This window comes from Salvia hispanica, chromosome 2 (genome assembly GCF_023119035.1).
Source record: "Salvia hispanica cultivar TCC Black 2014 chromosome 2, UniMelb_Shisp_WGS_1.0, whole genome shotgun sequence".
NCBI lineage: Eukaryota > Viridiplantae > Streptophyta > Magnoliopsida > Lamiales > Lamiaceae > Salvia > Salvia hispanica.
In genome coordinates, this window is record NC_062966.1 from 29,084,516 (window position 1) to 29,109,330 (window position 24,815).

Here is a 24,815-nt window from a genome sequence, read left to right on the forward strand (position 1 = left end):
GGGTATTTTCCACAAATTTTTTTTATTGAATAATATCACGAATTTTATCCAGTGTTTGTTTTTTCCACGAATGAAAAAATTAATGTTATTTTAATAGATTGAGGAACAATTTTGGAGGGTGTGCTTAAAAAAAACTATCTTCAATGATTGAAAAACTTGAAGCTCTCAAAATTGTTGTCGAGAAATTACGAAAAAAAAAATATGTAACATAATATTATTTGTGGGAATTTTTTCATTTGTGGGAAAAAACAAACTAGGGGTAAAGTTTGTGATATTATTTGTCAATTTTAAAGTTTATGGGAAATTCCAACTTTATAAAAGTTTCATGATATTAGTACGTCAATATCTTTTTTTTTATTTGATACTTAAATATTTTCTCATAAGTGATCGTACATAATTGTCAAGCGAAATAAAAAAGAATAAAATGTGGAAAAAGAGAAGAGTGAACTACATAAATGGTACCTGATCTTTCACTTTCGCACGTAGATGGTACCTAATCTTTATTTTATATCGTTTTTTGTACCTATAAATCACATTTTTGGTACCTAATGCAATTTTCTTCTCGAAATGCCCTTTAAACAAATATATTTTCCCATTTATGTCATAAAGGGTATTTTGAACATACATAAAATTAGTACCAAAAGTGATATTATAATAGCTTCTCTCATTCTCCTAATTTTTTATACTATTATTATTAATCAATATTATTTGTAAATTAATAATTAATTTATTTTTAATATCATCAAATTTACTTAAATATAATTTTAGTTATAATTATATTTAATTATTATTGTTATAATACTAAAAACTTATAGTAATTAATAAATAATTATAGTATAATTATATAAATTATGAATTGGATAATATTATGTAATAATAACGATTATTATTATTATTTTATATTAAATTAGTAACTAATCAATATAGCCTTAATAAAAATTTAACATTGTGAATGGTATTCATAATGATATAAAAAGTTGAATATTTTTAGTTAGGTGTTTCAACCTTAAAATGAGTATAAAATAATTTAATAAAAAATATTCAATTGATTTAATTACTTTAAAAAGAAGAAAAAAGAAGGAAGAAGGAAGAAGAAACATAAACTAAGGAGAAAAAAGAAAAAAGACAGGAAGATAAAATACTTTTAAAAAAATGAAGAAAAAAGAAAGAAGAAGAAAAAGAGAAATAAGAAAGGAAGAAAAAATAATCACATGTTCGGTACTATTTAATTGAAATTTTCAAAAATATCCTCCATGAAAAAAAATCACATATTTGATACCTAGGGTTATTTTTATCACTGGATACCAAAAACGATATAAAATAAAGATTATGTATCATTTATGTGCGAAAGTGAAAGATCAGGTACCATTTACGTAGTTCACTCAAAAGAGAAAAAGAAAGTAGTAATAAATGAATATATCATTTTTAGTTTAATTGCTAAAAAGCAGGTGTGAGGTATTTCTGCCTTTTTAGGGGAGGAAAGGTGAATTTTCACAAGTATAAGGGCCTATTTGGTAATATATTCAAACTTCGAGGAGCGTGGCTGCAATTGCAAACCTATTACCGTTGGGCCAATAATGACACAATTATTGTTATCTTTTTGGGCCTAAAAACAATATTGGGGCTATAAAGCCCTTTACCGTTAATGGGCCTTTAACGTAACAATAAATATTAATACTATATTTGTAATTTAAAATAGGCAATGAAAAAAGGAAAAACCTCTCTCTCTATATCACCGCAACCCCTGAGTTTTTTCACCTGACATCTCAGTTCTCAGCATTTGTTGGAAATCATCTGAAGGTAAACATTCCAATTCCTGCGAAAACTCTGTTGATTTTGTCTCAATTGCTGATTGTTTCCTTGTTGAGCTGTATTTATCTCCATCTCCTGCGAAAATTTTCCTCTATTTTTGGAAATGCATCTCCTGATTCTCCAGCTGCCGTCTGATGTTTACTCTAATTTCACGGCATACGGAATGCATGCAATTGCATTTCAAGCTATCGTGGTTTTGTAAACTGTATCGTTGTGATTGGTGTTTGTTGATTTAGTTTGTTAATCGGGAATGATTTTGGTTTGTTGGTGTTTTAAAATTGGCAATTCTATTGCTCTGTTTTTTTAATTTTTTGTTTCATAGGTTTAGGATATTGGATAACTGGATTTATTTTGACTAGATGTTTGCTTGTGTGTGTGTCGATTAAGAGGGAGAATCCCTCTTTTGTTACTCGTGAAATTTTTTTATAATTGTTGGTTCTAAAATTGGCGATTCTACTGCTCTTGTGTTTCTTTTTCTTTTTTTGTTTCCAAATTTTTGATATTGGAGGACTGGAACTATTTTGACCTGATGTTGTTAATTTACTTTTGTTACAAGTGAATAATTTTGGTAATTGTTGGTTCTAAAACCTGCAATTCTACTGCTCTGTTTTTTCTTTTTTCTTTTTTCTTTTTGATTTCCTAGGTCTAGGATATTGGAGGACTGGAATTTTAAATTGAATCAGGCGTAGCTAGGATTTCACTCAGAAGGGGCAAAAATATACTCCTATGTAGGAAAATTTTATGTATGCGAGAGGGTGCATTTAGTGTAGTTTATAGATATAATGGGAAATTTATGCATAAATATACAACGGTGAAGAAGGGATGTGGGGGGGCATTTGCCCCAGCTGGGTATATGCTGGCTCCACCCTTCACTTGATGTTTGAGTCTGTGTTGATTTAATAGAGAGAAGCACTTGGTGTGGTGGAAGATTGGGCTGAATACTAGTTTTTTTTTTTTGTCAGAGAGGAAGTGAAAGCTAATTATAAGCATGAACGATATTGATCTTTACTCTTAGTTCTAAGATGGTACTGATTTCTGGACAATGTTGTTATTCTATGGAAAAGAAAGTTATTTACTTAAGGAGTATTTATTTTCTAGCAGCAGTGGTAGTAGCTGTAGTGATGTTTGATTCAGTATTTTTGTGCTGGCTGAAGTTTAAACCCAAGCTGATATCATAAAGTGCTGGCATTGTTTCACTTTGTTAAAGAGTAGAAACATCTGGAATTTTTTTTTTGGTTAGCAACAGAAAATTGATTATTTGTTTTGCGTGTGAGGCATAATCTAGATAGAGTATTGCTGTTTATTAGGGACTTTCAAACTGTGGGTTTCTTTGTAGAGTGTGAACGATGTTGTAAATTTTCTGTATTGCTTGCGATTTTTACCAGCACCAAATTAAATACTTCTTCTTTTGGCATGGGTGAATCCCTAGCATCCTGTCTCAAACTGTTCCTTGGGGTGATTGCATTGGTCATATGGCCAAATTGCATATGTAGTTGCCTAGTGGTTCATTGTATTCCTTTTAATTAATTTTCATGATTATTGAGTTTCAGTTAAAACTTTCTATGTATTTGTAACTTAATATCTATTTCTGTTGTGTTACTTTTAGATCATGGGAAGACTGTAGTGGTTCTGATGTTCTCAAAAGGATCAGTTGTGGTGGATGGGCCAGATTCAAGGCCTGTTCGTACAAGTGATAGGCTCAAGAGTAGGCCAAGGCATCATAATCACCGCATGTATTATACTCCAAATATTGTTATGCGGAGTAAGAAAAAGAAGCAGAAGAAGAGAGCTTCATCTGCACATTTGGCAAAGTTTTTCCAACAGGAAAGAAACGCAAAAGAAAACGTATGAAGTATAATGTGATTGTTTTTTACGTAATTAATTACTTACTTTGTAGAACAGAGAAGTATAGAAACATACATGGAAGAAAAATATAGTATATTTCATAGAGAGAGATTCTCCTACATATACAGGGATTAGAAAGCTAAGATTACAACTAGGTTAAATCTAATCCTAAAATAATACCTAATAGATATACAAGGAAAGTTAAATACACATATATTCTGCAATATATTTATTTATTATTCGTCTGATTTGTTCAGTGAGGTCCAAGTTATACAATTCTCTTGCTGTAATATTTTGCGTCAAACTTCTACTATAATTGAGGGATTCCCTATTATAAAAGAAGTTATTTTTCTTGGTTGCAGTCAGCGGATGCCAATCTTAGGCGGTCAACCAGGAAGCGTAGGATGCCAATGAATCTTGAGGAATACACTGATAGTTCTGGAACAGAGGATAATGACTTGATGGTGTCTCCAGTGCCTAGGTATCGAAGATCCAGCAACAGAATAAACAATAACATTGCAAGCCAAGATGAGTTGACACCTCGTCGTGAAGGACTAAGACCTCGTCGTGAAGGACTCCGGCCTCGACGTTCCAGAGGAGGTTCTAGAAAAGCATTGCGCATAGAATCCGATGAGGAACAAAGCACATCTGATGAAAAGGAGGTAAATGACGAACCAGATAATGCTAAAGATATGGAGGATAATGATGCTGATGATGGAGAGGAGGAAGAGGAGGTTGCGGGTGAGGAGGATGGTGAAGATGAAGAAGAAGAAGATGGGGATGATGAAGAGGGGGAAGAGCAAGAGGGTACAAGGCGATATGATCTCCGCAATCGAGCTGAAGTCCGCAGACTCTCGATAGAGCAGAGTAAACAAATGCCAAGATCTCCACGTAGAGTACTTCATCAAGGAATGGGTTCTAAAGCAGGCAGGGATTCAAGGAGGGGCTCACGAGTTCATAAACGTCATCGAATGACTCGAGCTGACGACTCTGATGATTCACTTCTAGTAGATGAGCTTGATCAAGGTCCTCCAATACCATGGGGAAGAGGTGGCAGCAGATCAGCTGCGCCTTGGTTGCTTGGAGGGCTAGACATGCAAGGGACTGCATCATTGGGGTTAAATGTTGCTGCATCTGGTTGGGGTCATCAAAATGATACACTTTCTAATTTATCTTCTGGTATTCAAACTGCTGGTCCAAGCTCCAAAGGAGGGGCTGACATTCAGCCCGTTCAAATTGATGAGTCTGTAAGTTTTGATGATATAGGTGGTTTGTCTGGGTATATTGATGCCTTGAAGGAAATGGTATTCTTTCCACTGTTATATCCAGACTTCTTCGCAAGCTACAATATTACTCCACCCAGGGGAGTCTTATTATGTGGTCCTCCTGGCACGGGGAAAACATTGATTGCTAGAGCATTGGCGTGTGCTGCTTCAAAGGCTGGGCAGAAAGTCAGTTTTTATATGCGTAAGGGGGCTGATGTCTTGAGCAAATGGGTTGGGGAAGCTGAAAGACAATTGAAATTGTTATTTGAAGAAGCTCAAAAGAATCAGCCCTCAATCATCTTCTTCGACGAGATTGATGGGCTGGCACCTGTTCGGTCTAGCAAGCAAGAGCAGATTCATAATTCAATTGTGTCGACTCTGCTTGCCCTAATGGATGGTCTTGATTCTCGCGGACAAGTAGTCTTGATTGGTGCTACCAACAGAGTTGATGCTATTGATGGAGCCTTGAGGCGCCCTGGGAGATTTGATCGTGAGTTCAACTTTCCCTTGCCTAGCTGTGAAGCACGTGCTGAAATTCTGGAAATACATACCCGTAAGTGGAAGGAGGCCCCTTCAAAGGAGCTTAAACTGGAACTTGCAGCTAGTTGTGTAGGATACTGTGGTGCTGATTTAAAAGCTCTATGCACTGAAGCTGCAATACGTGCTTTTCGGGAAAGATATCCACAAGTCTATACAAGTGATGACAAATTCTTAATAGATGTTGATTCTGTGAAGGTGGAAAAGAATCACTTTCTAGAGGCTATGACAACAATCACCCCTGCTGCACACAGAGGCTCCATTGTGAACTCGAGGCCATTATCACCTGTTGTTTTTCCGTGTCTGCAACAACTTCTGGAAAAGGCTATGAGTATCATTTGTGACATATTCCCTGTTGTTTCATCAGATGTAACAAAGCTCTCAATGCTTTCCTATGGATCCGCAATTTCCCTTGTCTATAGGCCTAGGCTTCTATTGTGTGGTGACGATGGTGTTGGGCTGGTAAATGTCTTATTTTTTCTCCTCTTTTAAATATGTTTTTTATAAATCATTATTAGGCTTACATGTGACGAGTACGTAATGAATGCTTCGGTTTGCAGGATCATCTTGGGCCTGCAGTTTTACATGAACTAGAGAAGTTTCCTGTTCACTCTCTTGCTCTGCCATCTTTACTTTCTGATCCTGGAGCTAAAACGCCAGAGGAAGCTTTGGTGCATATTTTTGGTGAAGCCAGGAGAACTACACCATCTATACTATATTTGCCTCAGTTCCACCTTTGGTGGGAGAGTGTGAGTGAATTATCACTTATTTTTTGGTGATTATCTTGATCTGGTTTCTGCTGTTCATTGATTTATGTGTATGCACTACTCTTTTTATCAAGGAACAGTAGCATCAATATTTTGCTGTTGATTGGATCATTGGATAAACATTTTTTTAGGCACATGACCAACTCAAGGCTGTACTGCGAACACTGTTGGAAGAATTACCTTCGGGTTTGCCCATATTACTATTGGGAACATCTTCTATCCCGCTTGCTGAGATATATGATAGTCCCTCAATATTTTCCGACCGCCATGTGTATGTCTATCAAAACTTCATATATTATGACCTGCTTGCTTTCATGATTCCGGTCTAAGTTTAACTTGTAACTGCATCACATTGTCCAAACTTATACACCAAATATTTGTTCTTGATTTCCTATTTATAGTCGCTATTTATGTTTTCTTCTAATATGAGCAATGTCTAATGTTTTTTTAAAATTTTGTTGCTTTTTTAGGGGAAAAAAAATCAATTAGGATGCCAGAAAACCTTGATTTGGGACAGTCATTCATTTTCTTTTCTTTTTTGAGACAATCTATTATATGCCTATGTATTTTTACTCTAATTTTCAAGTAACTGCACTCCCTATCTGTATTCCAAGCTTTAACTGTGAAGGTTTTCTTTTTCGGTGGAAGTTAGGGCAATCTTTCTTAAATAATTGGAATGGAGAGGTCTTGTATGTAGAATTGCTAGATTTCCATTTTCCAATTTTGTGCTTTTACCTCTATTTTTCATCTGCTGTACATTGTTGTTCAAATTATGCTAAAATTTGTTCCTCTTCTTTGTTCATTTTGGGCCCTTTAACAGTTTGAATTTAAGCTCACCATCAAAAGAAGACAGATCATTGTTTTTTGATCGTCTGATAGAAGCAGCATTGTCAATTCAAACTGAGAGTGTGACGACATCAGCTACATCTAAGGGCCTTCCTGAACTTCCAAAAGCACCAAAAGTGCCTACTGGACCCAAGATCTCTGAGCTAAGGGCTAAAGCTGAAGCACAGGGACATGGTCTTCGTCGACTACGGATGTGCCTTCGAGATGTTTGCAATCGGTGAGAATTGAGATATACGTGATTAATTGCTGGTTTCCATGTCAAATTCATGTATACATCTTTTCATGGTTGTCTCAAAAGCTTTCCGGATTCTGACTCTTTTATTTCTCTACAGGGTTCTTTATGATAAGAGGTTCAGTGCCTTCCATTATCCAGTCACAGATGAAGATGCACCAAACTACCATGCCATAATCCAGAACCCTATGGACATTGCAACGTTGCTGCAGCGTGTTGACAGTGGAAAATATATCACATGTAAATCATTCGTGGAGGATTTCGACCTCATTTTGGCTAATGCTAAGGTTCGACTTTGTGTAAAACTGTCAAATAATGCTCCAAATATACCTCTGCATGTTGAATGGATAAAATGTGGCTACATTCATATTGATGTGCACTATAACTATAAAAACCATGTAAGACTTGCGACGAGTTCTGATGATTGCTGAATATTTCATCGTATCCCTTCAAGCGGCTTGACCTTACTATATCTGTACATTTGCATGTTCGTCCTTCTCTATAAATAATATGACTCATCTTCTGGCATTTCTTCTGATCTTCCACAGAAATACAACGGGGATGATTACAACGGATCTAGGATCGTCAGTAGAGCACATGAACTTCGCGATTCTGTATGTTCCTAAACCGTTTAAAACAATTATCTTTTCTAGCTGAAACCTCAAATCCTAACATTTTGCTCTTTTCAGGTTCACGGCATGCTATCCCAGATGGACCCTTCCTTGGTTACATTTTGTGACAAGATCGCTGAGGAAGGTGGCCCAATCTCATTGCCCGCTGAAGACGGGACTACTATCCCTCAACCTCCTGTTACCCAAATGATGTCGATGACTAGGGCAAGCGCCCGCCTTAATAATGTGCAGCCCGAAGTTAATCTAGATCGGTGCAACGAACCATCTAAGAAGTCGAAGAAACAAACCGATGCCTCTCAAACAGGTACCATCTTCACTTTTCATTTCAACAATATCGTCTAGCTGAACACCGTGTTTCTTGACAACTAATTTCTTGGACTGTTGGGAGCAGAAGAGGGATCGGACCTTGATTTGGATCCACCACCAAAGCCAACTGAAGAAGCCGAGGCAAACTGTACAGAGCAGCCGACAGTAGAGATGCCAGTTTCCGATGGCGATGAGCAGATGGGAAATACAACACAAGACAGTGCCATGTCGCATGCAGAAACTGCCGATCAAGTGGATTCCATCAAGAAGCTGCTGCTGGATCGGTCGGAAGATTACAACATCCCACAGCTTGAGAGATTGTACACAAGCATAATGAAGGGCGTTTTTGAAACAAAGGATAGGTCTGAGGTAAAAGATCTTAAAGCCTCGATTTTGCGGATTTTGCTTGAGTTTGCTAAAGACAAGTCTAGGTTCTAGCTCCAACCCATTTTCTAACTTTTATTATAGAGTTTTTTCAGAATTCAGTAAATTAATTCTTTCATATCTCTCTCACTCATTCACACACACACACAGAATTATCTCTTAAGGATCCATGGTTAAATCAGAATCGTTGGTTCGGGCCAAATTTGGATCAGTGTTGGCTTTTTGAACTGTAACTGTTACCCCGGAACCGGTCAAGTATGTTGTCGGGCAGATTATTGCTCCACTTCCGTTGGAACCGTACGGTTCGAACAGTTCTTGAGCCCACGGCGCCCGAGAAAGTACCAACATCCAAATACATGCGATCTTGATTAGAATTAAAATGGCAGCTAGCTAGTTAATTGCTAGCTCATGACATTGAAAAAGTAATTGTCTTACAATTCCTTAATTACAGTTGATGATCTTGATTCAAACTAATACTTTCCTACTTCCACGATTAGAGTTAGCTCGAATCCACCGCAAAACGTATCTCTTCAACAACCCACTTTTGTGTATATCCCCTCTTCCAACCTCAAGCTTTGATTCGCCTTAGGGCGAGATAGGCCAGCAATCTGTACCCTACAAACATGATCACCATAATCCCGACGCTCAACGCCGGGTGGATCTGCCCGGTGATGTCCTCGTGCACGAATCTGCAAGTCGAGGTCTCGTGGAGCCTCCTCGTCGAGGAGCAACCGAGCATCGAGGAAATGCTCTCCCCATCCCCGTATTGGACGTTGATCAGTAGCCGGTAAGTGTAGAACGTTGTGGACGTGTACTTTATCCACGACACGAACAGGGGTACTCTGTGCACGTAGTACCCCCCGGTCAGCACGAACGCGAGCATTATAACTGTGACCATCGTCGACGCCTGCTTGGCATCCATGATGAAGGCGCCAAGCGCGAGGCCGAGGCCGATGGACACCAACACGTATCCCAACAAGACGAGTAGCGTTAGGACGAAAGCTGTCAGCTCGGGCTTGAGCCCCGCCATCCAATAGAGTATGGATAGAAACAGGGTAGGGAGGATGAGCTCCATCGGTAGGTCCCCAGTGATCCGGGCCATGAAGTAGGACGACAAGGTGTACATCCCCGCGGCCTTCTCTTTCATGAAGATGGCCCGCTCCTGAGGGAAGGCGAACACCGCGTTGAACGAGGGGAACACGCCCCAGAAGATGGAGACGAAGAAGAGGAGGCCTAGCCGGTCTTGGACATCTCTGTAGTCGGAATGCCACCACATGAAGCCACCTAGCAAAGCGGCCGCAATCACTTGGAACACCCTCAAAGAGTTGAAAGCCTCGTGCTTTCGCTCTTTGAGGTTGCGTTGCAACAGAACGCAGAAATGGTTAGCCCAAGTCACTAAATGGCTCGTGCAGCTGTACTCCTTTGTCGGGGGGCTCGCGTTCCTCTCCCGCGAGCTTGCCACCACCACTGGAGCTTCCATGCAAGCCCTTTTAACCTTTGGAGCAAGCACATTGTTGTAGGATGACACTAGAGTTTGCCTCACATTAGGCCTTTCCCTTTCATTAAAACCATCAAGTTGGCATACCCCTACACACAATAAAAACAAGATTTATTACATCAACAAGAAAAATTACCAAAAAATCAACATATGGTAAAAGTATCACTCATATTGATCTTATGACCAAATAAACAAGATATTCCAACATATGACAATACTTATTAAAAAAGTGGCTAGATATTTAAGACATGTTATGAGTAGTAAACATAGAAATGAACTAATTAGAGCTGTCCAATGTTGGTGGTGAGTTGGGAGTCCACTCACTATAATGGCTGCTAATGGATTAATTTGGGCCACCATCACCACCACTTACCTTACCTAGCTTCATTTCCAATATTAATTTATTAATCTCACACCATAAAAGAATTGTAACAAAAATTCATTTGCTTTAATTAAGGTATATATGCAAAGAAAAGGCAACACCACTTTCCAGATCACAGATCTATGTCTCATGACGCATCCGCAAAATGTTGTCTTTTTTCCTAGTTTTATTGAAGAAATACAAAATAACACATAAATTAGAATATATCTAAACTATGTTGATATATTAAGTAAAAACATATTATTCCTCTTGTCGAATTAAACATCACATATGCCTAGTGTGTGTAGTGTGTGTGTGGAGCCATTGATGATGGACTTAAAATGCATCCATTCAAATATTCTTAGGTATTCAAAATGCCAACTTTTTAGTTGGATGCTATCCTACGCAAGCAATCATGTTTATCATAATCCACATTATCATAATTAAGTCTAGCCACAAAGAGAGATTAACAAAGCTAATCCATTCCTAATCTAATATTTAATTAGGTTGAATGCTTGAAATAGAACAACCTTAATTATTAAACAACTAACAAAAGAATATTGAGCAAGTGGGAGATGCTTTAATTTGTACTCTTTCCACAAATATAAACTTGTGTTAGTGACAATGTCCCACCAATCTATTTTCGACACCCAAATTAGTGCAAGAAAGAATCAACGAATTAATTAGGAAGTTCTTCAAAACCAACCCTTTTTATGTCACGGCCTCTGTTAAATCAATCTTGTCATTAAATAAATATTTTGTGACCTAGACTTTCACTAACTATAGTTGGCAAACATATTCAGGTGCTTGACAAATGACCATAGCACTAATATGCATAAGTACTAGCTATTTCTTTAAAGGCATTATTACTTTATCGTAGTACCATGTATGACTCTGGATCCTATTCAAATTCTAGTCGGTCCCACAAAATTTCAAGTTTCAATTTTTCGCAATTGTGTTACTGCAAAAAATTTGATGCCTATGATATTAATGTTAAGGAGGTGATGATTAGACGTGTCAGTTTAACGTGTGTGGCTAATTAAGTGGGACGAACTGATATTAATGTTAAGGAGGTGACGATTAGGCGTGTCAGTTTAACGTGTGTGGCTAATTAAGTGGGATGAACGTGTACTAAAAGACCTCTCCTTCTCTCTCTCTCACACACACACACACTAGTTTAACTTATGTCATCTAAGTCAAAAAAAAAATTGGGAGTGAGATGGGGTCTTGTTGAAAAGTCACAATCTAGCTCCATCCTCCACCCTCCATCCATTTCAAAGTGATTTTTGTGCGTGTGTCAATCCAAAATTTTTTAAAGATTTTGGTTTGTGGGAAGGGGGTGGCCATATACCCTACCCTAGTGCAGCCACCACTTAACTCCAAGAAAATAAAACACACACACACACACACTAATAACATATCGTTTTCTCAATCCTTTTTCTACAATGATAGGTCAAAACAAACGAGCTATATATGTCGGTAAGGATCATCTAATCAAATAATGCATTCTTTTTTCCTATGCATAATTATCATACTACTATTTTCAATAATGCACATATACTTTTATCGAATATCTCAATGAGAAGAAATTGAAAATATGGTGACTTTTATCTCACACATTATGATAAAAAGAAAAGGGGCATATAAAGGACACTAGATACATAAATATTTTAGATGATAGAGAATTTTTTGTGAATTCTTTTAGATTAAAGAATCAAAAACAAAATGTGAAGATATAGAGATCGGGCCCACGTTCACAATAAGGGTAGGGAAATAGGCATCAAATGACACATTGCCAAAATTTTTATTTTTTTATTCTATCTTTTGTACAATGTTTCAAGATCCTACATTTTTTTTAATTGCTTTGTTTGGAGTTATTTTGTAAAAAGGGAACGAATCTGACGACGACACCAACTCCCATCTCAACAATTTAAATAAACTTTTTCGTGAAAAGAAAAAAAGTATAGAAATGCAATCTTCTTCGACTAGAACTAAAACGGATATTCTAGCCTTGTAGGTGTAATGTATTTGACATAATTAACATCTAAATCAATGTAACAAAAAAAATTCCATCCAATCCAACTATAGAAATTATGATAGACATGAGATATCATCACTTTTCCCAAAAATAAATAGTTGTGGAAAACACTACATCAAAATCACTAAAAGAAAGTGGGCATCATGAGGAAATGGCTTAAAGAAAAAAAAAGTGAGAAAGCAAAAAAGCTCAAAAGATAGGAGACACGTGGTATGAAAACCAAATATCACTCATTTATTCTCCTAATAAAATTCCCCCCACTACCTTTACATCTCATCAAGAAAATTTAAATTAATAAAATTAATCCCGATATTCGTCTACCCGTCGAGCAAAGGGGGTTGGCTACACTGAGTACTTACTAACTATCATATCAGATACTAATACTATTTCTAATTCGAAGTGTATACTTTGATTATAGTCGAATCCAGCTCACACTTAATATATAACTTATCAAATATCATTGTCACAACCACCTCTCAATGCACAACTTGTGCTGACCTAGAAAGTCGTTGATCTTTTCTTTCAAGTAGAGTGAATACTCACTAGAGTGTCAATTTCTAAATGAAAGTTTTGAATTATAAGTTGGCCCAGCTTTAATGTTGAAAACGACGATGTATATATAGTACAAATTGGGAGAAAAAATTTATGGATGCGGGAAAAGTATCTGTTCCCCAACAATTAAATGCTTTTATTAAAACAATTTCAGGTGTGACCACTCTTATTTCTTGGACCGTATTTGGCTTTGCTACAATGAGTTACACTACAAATATTGACATTAATTGACCCAAAAGTCAAAATTAAGTTCATACTATATAAACTCAAAAAAAATTCAAAACTTATGTATGGATATAATTAACAAAAAAGGGCAACCCTAGCTAGGTTCTAAGATTGACCTAACATATACTACTACTAAATTGATAATAACTATAGTGAAATTTAGGATTTAATTAAGATTTGAAAATGAGCAAGTGGGAAATAGGATTTTCTACAGAAAGAAACAATAGTGCAATAATGGTCTCTGTCTAATTAAAGACAGCAAATATGTTTGTTTTCAGCCAACAGACACCAAAAATCACTCTCATGAATCTTGTCAAACATTTATTAAGCTTGACTATATATGACTGCAAATAGCACTATATGCATATATCATTATCCTCAATTTCAGTATCATTAACATACGTATCCAATATAAATTCTAATCTTTTTGTACACTTACATCCTATTCATATCAATACATTATTTTTCTACACGTAATTTTATGCAGCGTGAAATAGATAAAACGGAGAATAAAGTAAAAAAAGTAACGTTTTTCCATAAAATGTTTCAATTTAATTGAGACCAAAGAAGTATGTATAACAAAATTTTATTCTATTAATACGAATAAAAATGTAGAAATAATCATCGGGTCCGCCAAAAATAGTACTATAAATTAATTAAATAGGAAAGACGTACCGTTAGCGAGATCAAGCAAGAAATCGGCCGGATTCATGGGGAAAGCCGGCGCGAAGCCGACGCTGTTGAAATACGGCGCGGCGTCGGCCCTGGCGCCGGAGTATATGCACCGGCCCTCCGACAGCACGAGCAGATCGTCAAACATCTGGTAGACGCGGCTGGAGGGCTGGTGCACGGACATCACGACCGTCTTCCCCCTGGCCGCGAGCCCGCCCAGGGCCGCGACCAGGCGGTACGCGGCCGTGGCGTCGAGCCCGGACGTCGGCTCGTCGAGGATGAGCAGGCTGGGGTCCACCAGCATCTCGTGCGCGATGCTGACCCGCTTCCGCTCCCCGCCCGAGACGCCGCGCACGAAGCTGTTCCCGATGATGGTGTCCGCGCACGGCGCCAGGCCGAGCTCCGCGATCGCGGCCTCTGCGGCCGCAACCTTCTGCTCCCGGCCCAAATAGGCCGGGAGGCGGAGCAGGGAGCAGAAGACGAGCGTCTCCCGCACCGTCAGGTGCGGGTACAGCACGTCGTCTTGCGCCACGAAGCCGGTCTTTTTACCGATCTGCTTCGTGAATTTCCGGCCGTTGAAGAGGACGGCGCCGGCGAGGCCGTGGCTGTGGTGGAGCCGGCCGGCGAGGGCGTTGAGGAGCGTCGATTTGCCGCTGCCGGAGGGGCCAAGGATCGTCAACAGCCTCCCCGGCGCCGCCGTGCCCGTGATCCCATTCAAAATCGTCCGCTCCGCCGCCGGATTCTCCACATCAGCGGACGCGCCGCCGCCAAGCATGCCCATTATGCTATTATTTCTCGATTTTGCTCCGCCGCCATGCAACTTCACTCTGTAAGAAACATCCACAAACTGAAAAAAAAAAAAACAATTCAAAACAATTAGTACACAAATTTCAAAATTCTGATCAATTAATTGAATATTACTAGTAATTATAATAATAATAATAATAATAATAATAATAATAATAATAATAATAATAAAATTACCTTAAGCATGATGGGGAAAGAGCAAAGGGGATTAGATTGATTTTGAGGATTTTGACCGCCATTGTTATTATTAGGTGGAGCTTCGGCAGCTTCACTTGACACCAACATTGTGTTTTCTTTGTTACAGTACAATTGCAGAATTTAAGGGGGAAATTGGAAAAATTATGTGAAAAAAGTATTGGAAGTTGAAAGCGAGAGAGAGAGAGCAACAAAAGAAATTAGATGAGAGAGAGGCAAAGCTATTGCTCACACCTCTATTTATTTGGTTTGGTGTAAGCCACATGCTACGTGGCACTATGCTTGCTAAGCCATGTGTACCTACCTTTTCCCCATTATATATATGAAGGCATTTCACAAATATATGATGAAAAGATTGGATTTGGCAAATTAATTACTTTGTAAAGTATTAACCTGTGGTCTATTTTAGAATTTTGATTCATGAAATTTTGATTTGTTTGATGTTATCTTACCGGAAAATTGATTGATCACTAGTAGGAGTAGTGTCTTTTCTTTGTAATGAATGACAACATTTAACTCACTGAAAGTAACACAAAAACGAAGTCTGCGTATTCCAGCTACATCGAAGACTCAATTTTATTAAAAAATCTGTCCTGTGATAGTTACGAAAAAGTTCAAACTTCATTTTTTCTGCTAAATTTTAAAGTTGTGGGATAAGCCATAATTCGATCCCACTTATTATTTTTTGAAAATTTTGTTTTTTGAAATAAGGATGTGACGTGATTGTACTTAGGGTTTAAAGTGCACCTAGCAGGCTAGCATTAATGTATTTATATAGTCAAAAAATTACATATGGATAGGAAAAATTAAAAATAGAAAATTTTGATAGTCAAAGATGAAATAGGTGCAAACTTTCATACGTGTATAGTTGTTATCGATTGAATGACTTGAATATTATGGGTGATGAGTAATAAATGACTATATTCTTTTTATGATACCTGAAAACTTTATCCCAATGCCAATTCTGTGAAGCTTTGAAATTATTATATGTGTGTGTGATTGTGTGGTATATGTGTCTATTTTTAGGTTGGGTCTCTTACTTGAGAGAGAAAGAGAGATGTTCAACAACAACCATAATGGGAAAAAAGGGTTCAGAAACATTGAATGACGTATTCATATACTCCATTCAAAGTAACTAGTGATAGTGCTTAGCTGTGGATATTAAGAGAGAGATGCTTGGTTTTCAGTACATGCATGATGCATATCCATATCTGAAAAACTATAGTAATTGGGGTTAGGTTTGAATTAAAGTTGGGAGGAACTCAATGAGGGTCAACAACAGATAATACTCCATATTTTAGGGTTTGTTAGTTACCTAGAGGCTAGTGATTATTTTATCCTCTTTGTTTTCTACCATCTTCTTCTGTTCGTCCACTGTTAATAGTCTTGTTAACAAACGAATACATCACAAAATTTAACGTAAAATGATAAAGTAAAAGAATAATTGGAAAAATTGAATCATGCAAAAATAGAAAAATTGAACTAGTGATTTTGAAGTGTGAATTGCTCCCTTCGTTCATCATTTTAAAAATTATTTTCACTTGGGGTAGGATTTAAGAAATTATTTTATTTTGTGAAGAAAAGTGAACGTGGGTCTCATATCTAATAGTGTTGCTATTAGTTTTATAATGAATTGTGAATGGAAAAAGTTAGTATGAATGTGAGAAATAATAAATGAATTTATAAATTATATATGAACGTCCCAAAATAATAAAATGAATCTTTAAATCATGGACGGATGGGAAACGAAAGAACAGGGAAAGTTATTGTTTTACGTACATTAACTAACTAGATATTAAAATAAACACGGCTAAGGAAAATTATTGTGAAAAGTGTCAATTTGTTTCGTAGTTGTATTAAAAAAATTTGTGTTAGGTTATCAAATGTTGAGTTTTTTATAAATATTAAGTAAGAATGACATTTAAAATATAAAAAATTAGGTATATGATTAATAGAATGGGTAGACTCATATGTATCTGAGTACAAATTTCTCTTTAATCTTATTTTCCTGACACAATGTATCAATGATCCTAGATTTTAAAACCAAATTAATTTAATGAGTTTTATGATAGTTTGAGATATTTTGGACTCTCTACGATATAATATCTCTCTACAAAATCGTACGAGAGTGATGAAACTAAACTAAGGTTACGGCACATAGATGTTGACCGTGACAAATTCTTCTATTTTCAAAATTAAATAAAAATAATACTGTTTGAATAATTGCATTATAAACATGCATTCTCGAGAGCTTAGCTTTTATTGGGTTTGTTATATAGCTAACTCATCCCTAAATTGCTAACTACAACTAAATACTTCCTCCGTCCTGCTTTAGCAGTCCCATTGACTTTTCTGCACTCATTTTGTAAAAATGATAATAAATAATTAAAGTGGAGAAATAATAAAATAAAAAAAAGAATATTATAGAGAAGAGTCTTATCTACATTATTCTCTTTTTTACTTTATTATTTATCCACTTTAACTATTTATTATCATTTTTACAAAACGAGTGCAGAAAAGTCAATGGGACTGCTAAAGCGGGACGGAGGGAGTAATAGGCATTAGATTTTTAAATTAAAGGTGAAGATCATTCAACCCTTGAGTATTAATATCATGCACAACAAATATCAATAGGAGTACTATTAATATCAATTAACTACAAAATTAATTATAACTAACTTTTAAAAGAAATCCCAAAACTTTAAATTCATATAACATATATCAAATTAAAAATAATTTTATAAGGATTCCAACGATATCCTACATGCATATGTTCTGACGTTAAAATTTAAAAAAAAAATCAAAAATTTTTAATTTTTGAGTACAACAGAATTGTCAACATACTATATTAAATATGTCAATATAAGCAATGGGTTAACATTCTTAAAGCATTGTGTTGACATTCTCAAAGCATTATATTGATATTTTCATCCAAAACCCTAATTTGGAGTTTTTTTTTATCTTTTTCGATTTAATTAATAAAAATAAAAATTACACGTGGCAAATTGTAGACCACACGTTTTCTAAAATCCTATGACCTTAAATTAGTTGTAGTTAGCAATTAAATGATGAGTTAGCAATTGATCCCCTAGCTTTTATTTAGTTTAAATTTTGCACTATTTACTTTACTTAGTAACATAATTTTTATTGAAAGTATTGATTTTATAAAGTAGATAAAAAACAATGCTTCCTCTTTTTTATTTTTTACTATTTATTTATTTGTTGCCACAAAAAAATAAGTGAACCGAAGCTAGTTTGATCTTTAAATAATTTGTAGAATTAGTGAGCCGGTGGTAAATTTTGAAGTAGTAGAATTAAAACAAATACACTACTACTACAAAATAAAATAAAATAATACTCGTAGTAATTAACATGGATTAAATGAGATAATGGAGCTAAATATTGGTGGTCACTATAAAACATAGTGGAGAAATATTTAGTTATATAATACTTTCAATCTTTTAATTTAACTAAGTTTTAGTTCATGGTCTAGAATAATAGCCGAAAATTGGTGCTTGTCGCGGACAATGAGACAGGCGGGGCAACTTGTCTAACAAATTCAATGTATATCTAAATTTATACTCGAATTTATGAGGGACGACTTAATTAATTGTTCTGTTTCTAATATATTAACAAAATCGAGAGATTTATTGAAACCATTTTTTACGAGTAGAACTACCATATAGCCAACATCACTATTTTTGTTTTAATATTTAATTTATATCAAATGTTATAAAATCATTAAATTCAAAAATTATAATAGAATAAACGTTCAATATTAATTTATTCTTATGTATGAAAGTTAAGGAAAATATATAAATTTTTACTATAATTATGATGAGTTTCATTTTCCACTTACTTTGCATTCAAAACATATTTATTTAATAATTAACAATAGTATTATTTTTGTTGGTAGGATTCATAATTTACTTCTACTATTCAATTTATTTTTTTTAATATTCATATAGTAACTATTTTTAAAGTCGACCGGAAAAAGTATAAGAAATAGTTCCAAGTTTGAGCTATTGCAAATGGGAGCACTGGGGAATTCAGTGCCATGGATTTTTGTACTATCACATCCCAACAACTTATAATTAATGAGATCGTATGGATAATACATTTTATATAAATATATGTGATTAATTTATTCATGAATAACTATATTCATTCACATGGTCAGAGATGTACAGAGTATAGAAAATAGTAGAATTAAGTTTATTGGATCAACAAATTTCATGAAAAAGAATAATCATAAGTTGCATCTTTACGAGTTACAAGTGTGCTAATTTCATAAAATTATGATAGAATAATTGGCGGTGCGTGCAACTCAAAATTTGCTCAAATAAGCCAAAAGATTACTTCTAAGTAAAGATAACATCCCCTGTAATAATTTATCGTATTCCGAAATTGAAAATTCTAAATAATTATTGTATTCTGAAATTGAAATTCTGGATATGTCATTATGATAGTGTTGTGAGATAGATTTAACCTTTCGATATAAAGGTTGTAGGTTGAATGGGTATGATTGAATTTTATTGTTAATTTTCAAGTCGGGATCGAGTCGGATCCTTTGTCAAAAGGATCATCGCGTATACGAATCTTTGTCTTCAATTTAAAACACGTTTTACAAATATATTAAAAACAACAATTTCCGGATGATGGGTACATTTTGAATGTCTCTATTTCACCACAAATCAAAAGTAGTGCTATCAGTGTAACCCATTGATTGTAATATTGTACAATAAAATTAAAATTTGATAAAAATTAGTGAACCATTAAAACGACATTCCATTTTTATTTTGATTCTTGAATTTTTTTCAATGATCATAATAACTGTTTATATATGTCAATGATTGTAATGACTTGAACCATCAACCTAGTAGACAGGAGAAAACCATATACTAGTACTAATTAAGTTTTATTTCATCATCATCTTCAGTTAGTTATAGGCATTTGTTCTTAAATTTAAGGATGGGAAACAAGTGATTTTATTCAAATCAATTCCAATTTGAAAAATATTCCAATGCACAATCTAAAATAAGTTACGTTGTGAAGCGGTTTTTCTTAATTTCAATGATGGGAAACAAGTGATTTTATTCAAATCAATTATAATTTGAAAAAATATACTCCAACATACTACACAATCTAAATATTCAAAATCAAATAATTGGGCCTTCTTAAGTCAGAGAAAAAGCCCAAACAACTCAAGTTTATCGATGAATTTAGAAAATCATAAATCTAGGAGTTAATAGGGCCCACGAGTCAATGAAATTTCAAAATCAAATAATTTTGCCGTCGTCACTAGTCAATTATTTTCAATTGTTTTGACCATCTTTTTTACTTCGTATTTAATGGGTTGATTATGGATTAATACACCAACTTTTACTTAGTTGGAGATCTTAAATTCAACTACGCACTTTGCAATAACGTCATTCATCATTTCAATTGCCACGTCACTATTTCACATAAATCTCAAATTACTATATCACAATAGTAGTAACATTGTATCTCAAATTCCATATTTTTTTTTATTTTTCTCAAATTCCATATTTTTTTAGAGTAAACATCAATTTTGGTCATAAACATATGACCAAAATACGAATTTGGTCCACAACATTCACTTTTTGATAAACATGTTCATAACAAATGAAATCTTCGTCGAAGTAGTCCATTTTTTACAGTTCCGTCAAAAAACTAACGGTCATACTACTGTGCAATTAGCGTTGACAATTAGTTTTTTAATGAAACCATAAAAAAAGGACTACTTCGTCGACATTATATTTGTTATGGACCTGTTTTTCAAAAAATAAATGTTTTGAACCAAATTCGTATTTTGGTTATATATTAAGGATTAAAATTTACCTTTACTCTTTTTTTATTAATAGTAAAATGCAAATATATGATAAAAAAAAGTTGAAGATTGCTTGATTAAAATTAATTGGTCACGTATAATTGGTAATGAAATTAAAGATGCCTTCTCATTTCAGCTTTATTACTTTTTCAGATTTGAATTATGGAAATGCAACGACTTACTTAGGCAACATTAACTGACCAACACTATCATGTTATTCAAATTAAAAAAACTCTCATGTGATTGGTTACCATGTATTTGTCAAATAGTGGTTATGTATTATTCTTAATATATATAATTAATTTGTCAAACAGATATATGTATTCTTAATATGTATTTTTAAAAGTTAAAACACATGTATATATTCTTGATATTTATTTTAAAAAACATATTTTGATTTTAATATGTACTTTTGTCCGTTTCAATTGGCCGCATGCAAATTCACGTGTCAGATTAATGCCAGATATGTTTTTATTATCTTTTACAAAATTTGTTTTAATTTGTTTTGTAATTGAGATCTTGTACGTTTGTTTCCATAAATTAAGGCCACATGTGATCATGCTTCCCTAACAATAAGTTTAACGAAAAATACCACTACTTAAAAAGTACTATTAATAATAATATTATCTCATTTAGAGTATAAATTAATGAAGCATAATTTAATAGTAATAGTAGTAGTACTATTTTTCTTTTTCTTCAATAGTACTATTTTGATAATAAGAGCACAAATTTGTGATATATCTCACTCATCTCAACTTTTTTCTTTCTCTCAAAACCCTAAATCTCCCAAAACCTATGGTGAGTTAACTTTTCTTTTCGTTGTCGCCCCGTCGTTGCCTGCACGCCGATTGCTCGTCGTCATTTGTTGATACAGTCCAAACATTTTAGATTAATCCCATTTATTCACTTGAATATGGTGACTTGAACCTCCAAATTTTTAAATTAAAGGATAAATATTTTATCGAGTAAATTGCAATTCAATTTCATAAATAAATTAGTTTTATTATAACCCTTTTAAAAAAAATCCATGTAATACTCAAAAGTGTGAATATAAACTATTGAATATGAATTAGTGGATAGGTGAAGAAGAAAAATTGAAGACTGCAACAACATAGAATTGGGACATGAATCATGGCATCGTGGCATTTCCACAATGGTGTGAGGGAAAAAAGGCCATCGACGCGTGTCGGTTAAGCGAGGGAGACAGCGTGTGGTGATCACATGCCTCTCACTCAGCAAAGTCGCACCCCACTAACGTTTGTTCTTTCGGCTGTTGCATGGCGCATACGCGCACTTTGCAGCGCGTCCATTGCACGCCCACTCTCTGCGTTTTCGCTACAGGATTGGATAATTTCCTCGATTTAGGGTGTTTACCGTTATAATATCAATTAATTAGATTAAGGATAATATATTTTATTACGGTTTACACGATTATTTGCTAATTTTGTTGTCCTAAGACCATCTCCGACCATTTACACCAAACTCAAACTCATTTTTGAGTATACGTTACATCAAAAAGTAGTTTTACTCCATCCATTACACCAAATTCAAATTTACACCATTTTTTTATTTTTTATCTCACAAAATTTTTACAGTAACACCTTATTTGGTGTTGTTTCAAAAAAAAAACACCAAAAATGGGATAGAATTTGGTGTATAGTTGGAGTTGCTGATGGGTTATTTTTTTTATTGCTTTCGAATTCCCTTGAAAATCGATGATCGAAATAGTGTACGACTGTGATTTATCTTTTATTTAATTTTGTTGCTTTTTTATTTTTTGCTATTTGCAGTTATATGATCTTTTGAGTGCTTCTTGTTGTTTGATTGTTTTAGTGTAGGACTATGATTTATCTTTTATTTAATTTTGTTGCTTTTCTATATACATGCTATTTGTAGTTATATGATCTTTTTAGTGCTTCTTGTTGTTTGATAGGTTTTTTTTTTTAATCTTTGATGTATTTTCTTCTTTAGTTGCATTTAATATGTGTATTCGACGTTGATTGTTGTGAACGTGTGCTCGTCTCATATATGACAATATATATCGATCTTAGATATACTTTGGTGAACATGTTAAATTATCTTGAACTTTTAAATTTCATAGTGATTGCCAACTATGCTACATATGATTAGTAACATTTTATTCATGAAAACTATCGGTGCCGCAGTTCAAGATTATGGTTTAATTTTTGTATAGTTTCGTTTGTTTTATAATTCTGGTTATTTGTGGTCGTAAGATCTATATGCTAGATGATGACGACGGGTAATGCTGGGACGTGTGTTGATTTGTCCGCTTCGAGGATTTTATGTTTTCTTGTATTTTTTCATTACTTTTCTTTTTTAGTGATTTTGTAGAGTTTTTGTTTGTTTATCTATATTATTACTTTATTGTTCATAATTTTTTTCACTTCTAGCATTTCTTTTGGTGTAAAAAATTATGCATGGTTGAATTGAAATATTCTAAATATACAAAAGTATTATATTTTCTTCGTCCACAGCTAATAGTTACTCCCTCCGTCCGCGAATAAGATTCCCATTTTTCTATTTTGGTCCGTCCGCGAATAAGAGTCTCAGTTCATAATTACCATAAATAGTAAAGAGGCTCCACATTCCACCAACTCATTCCACTCACATATTGTTTAAAACTAACATATACAAGTGGAACACATATTCCACTAACTTTCTTCTGGCCACTTTTCTTGGCATTTATTAAAACTTGTGCTGGAATGGAATGTGACTCTTATTCGCGGACGGAGGGAGTATATTTTACAATTTTGATAGATCTCAAAAAGATAATCTAACTTTTATTTATAATAAATAACTCTCTAATAAAATGGGCTATATATATTCCCCAATATCCACTAAAATTATTTCAGCCACGTTTTATATCTATCTCTCTAATGTGTTGTTAATTTTGTACCTATAATTCGCATAGTTTACTATCAAGATCATTGATATAGGAATGGAAAATTATTTAGTATATGATGATTATGTACATCCAATCTAATACTAGCATGTTGAATACGGTAACTACTCTTTCCGTACGTTTTTAAACAACAGCAAAACATAAGACTATTATGCATGTGATGATAAAATATGTCAATATGGTTTATATATTATATATGCTTAAATTATCTTACAATTGTCGGAACATGCTAATGTAAAATTAAAAAAAAAAAACAAAAACTTGAAAACTATAAGCGTAATTTACATTCATATATTATAGTGAAGATTACATATAAAAAAAATGGAACTTTAAAGTTATAAGCTTTTATAACAAACTTAACCAATTCAATAGATTAAGAAAAAAAATTCTTAGTTTATTCCCTAGAGAATGAGCATGACAACGTGAAGTTGATCATTATTTTCAACAATTTTGACTGATTGCACTACTAAAATATTGTACAATAATAGCAGTAATAATTAATTAGACACCACGTTGTGCAAAACACAAAAATATCCCTAGAATATATTCAATGTTAATTATATTCGATCCTATATATCATGATAATATGTTGTCAAAATTGGTAGGCTTTAGGGGCTTGACCTTTTTGACACTTCACTCCACTATATAGAGTTTGAACTTCATTAATAATTGAGCAAAGTTAGGTAAAATTTCATCATATTCTGAGCAAGAAAATGGAAATGCCGCATACGCAATCATTTTCTCCAATATAGTTTTTTGAAAGCAAAATACTCTTTCCATTCCCGATTAATTATCACTCTTTGTCCGGACACGAGTTTTAAGAAATGTAAAGAAAAGTTGGTGGAATATGGGATCCACTTTTTTATATTTATTTTATAATAAAATGTGAGTGAAATTAGTAAGTGGAGTGTGGGACCTACTTATCATTTATAGTAAAAATAAAGTGTGACAATTATTGAGATACGGACAGAAATGGAAAAGAGTGATAATTAATCGGGACGGGGGAATAGAATTTTGAAAAAAATTAAAAAGTGGTTATTTGACTCCACCGAAAAAAGAGGAATATT

General features: G+C 34.4%; 2 protein-coding genes across 2 annotated transcripts; one reads left to right on the forward strand and one right to left on the reverse strand.

Annotated features, from left to right (window-relative positions):
- Positions 1-1,704: 1,704 nt before the first annotated feature.
- Positions 1,705-8,746, forward strand: LOC125205939 (ATPase family AAA domain-containing protein At1g05910). Its single transcript, XM_048105158.1, has 10 exons — positions 1,705-1,800; positions 3,419-3,657; positions 4,020-5,921; positions 6,020-6,208; positions 6,358-6,497; positions 7,047-7,289; positions 7,405-7,591; positions 7,853-7,918; positions 7,994-8,240; positions 8,328-8,746. Exons 2-10 carry the CDS (start codon positions 3,445-3,447, stop codon positions 8,678-8,680), a joined length of 3,540 nt encoding a protein of 1,179 aa, XP_047961115.1. The 5' UTR covers positions 1,705-1,800; positions 3,419-3,444; the 3' UTR covers positions 8,681-8,746.
- Positions 8,747-8,994: 248 nt separating this feature from the next.
- On the reverse strand, positions 8,995-15,186 carry LOC125205940 (ABC transporter G family member 25). Its single transcript, XM_048105160.1, has 3 exons — positions 14,957-15,186; positions 13,976-14,819; positions 8,995-10,213 (listed from the first exon to the last, which is right to left on the reverse strand). The coding sequence occupies exons 1-3, from the start codon at positions 15,062-15,064 to the stop codon at positions 9,195-9,197; spliced, it is 1,971 nt and encodes a 656-aa protein (XP_047961117.1). The 5' UTR covers positions 15,065-15,186; the 3' UTR covers positions 8,995-9,194.
- Between the last annotated feature and the right edge of the window lie 9,629 nt (positions 15,187-24,815).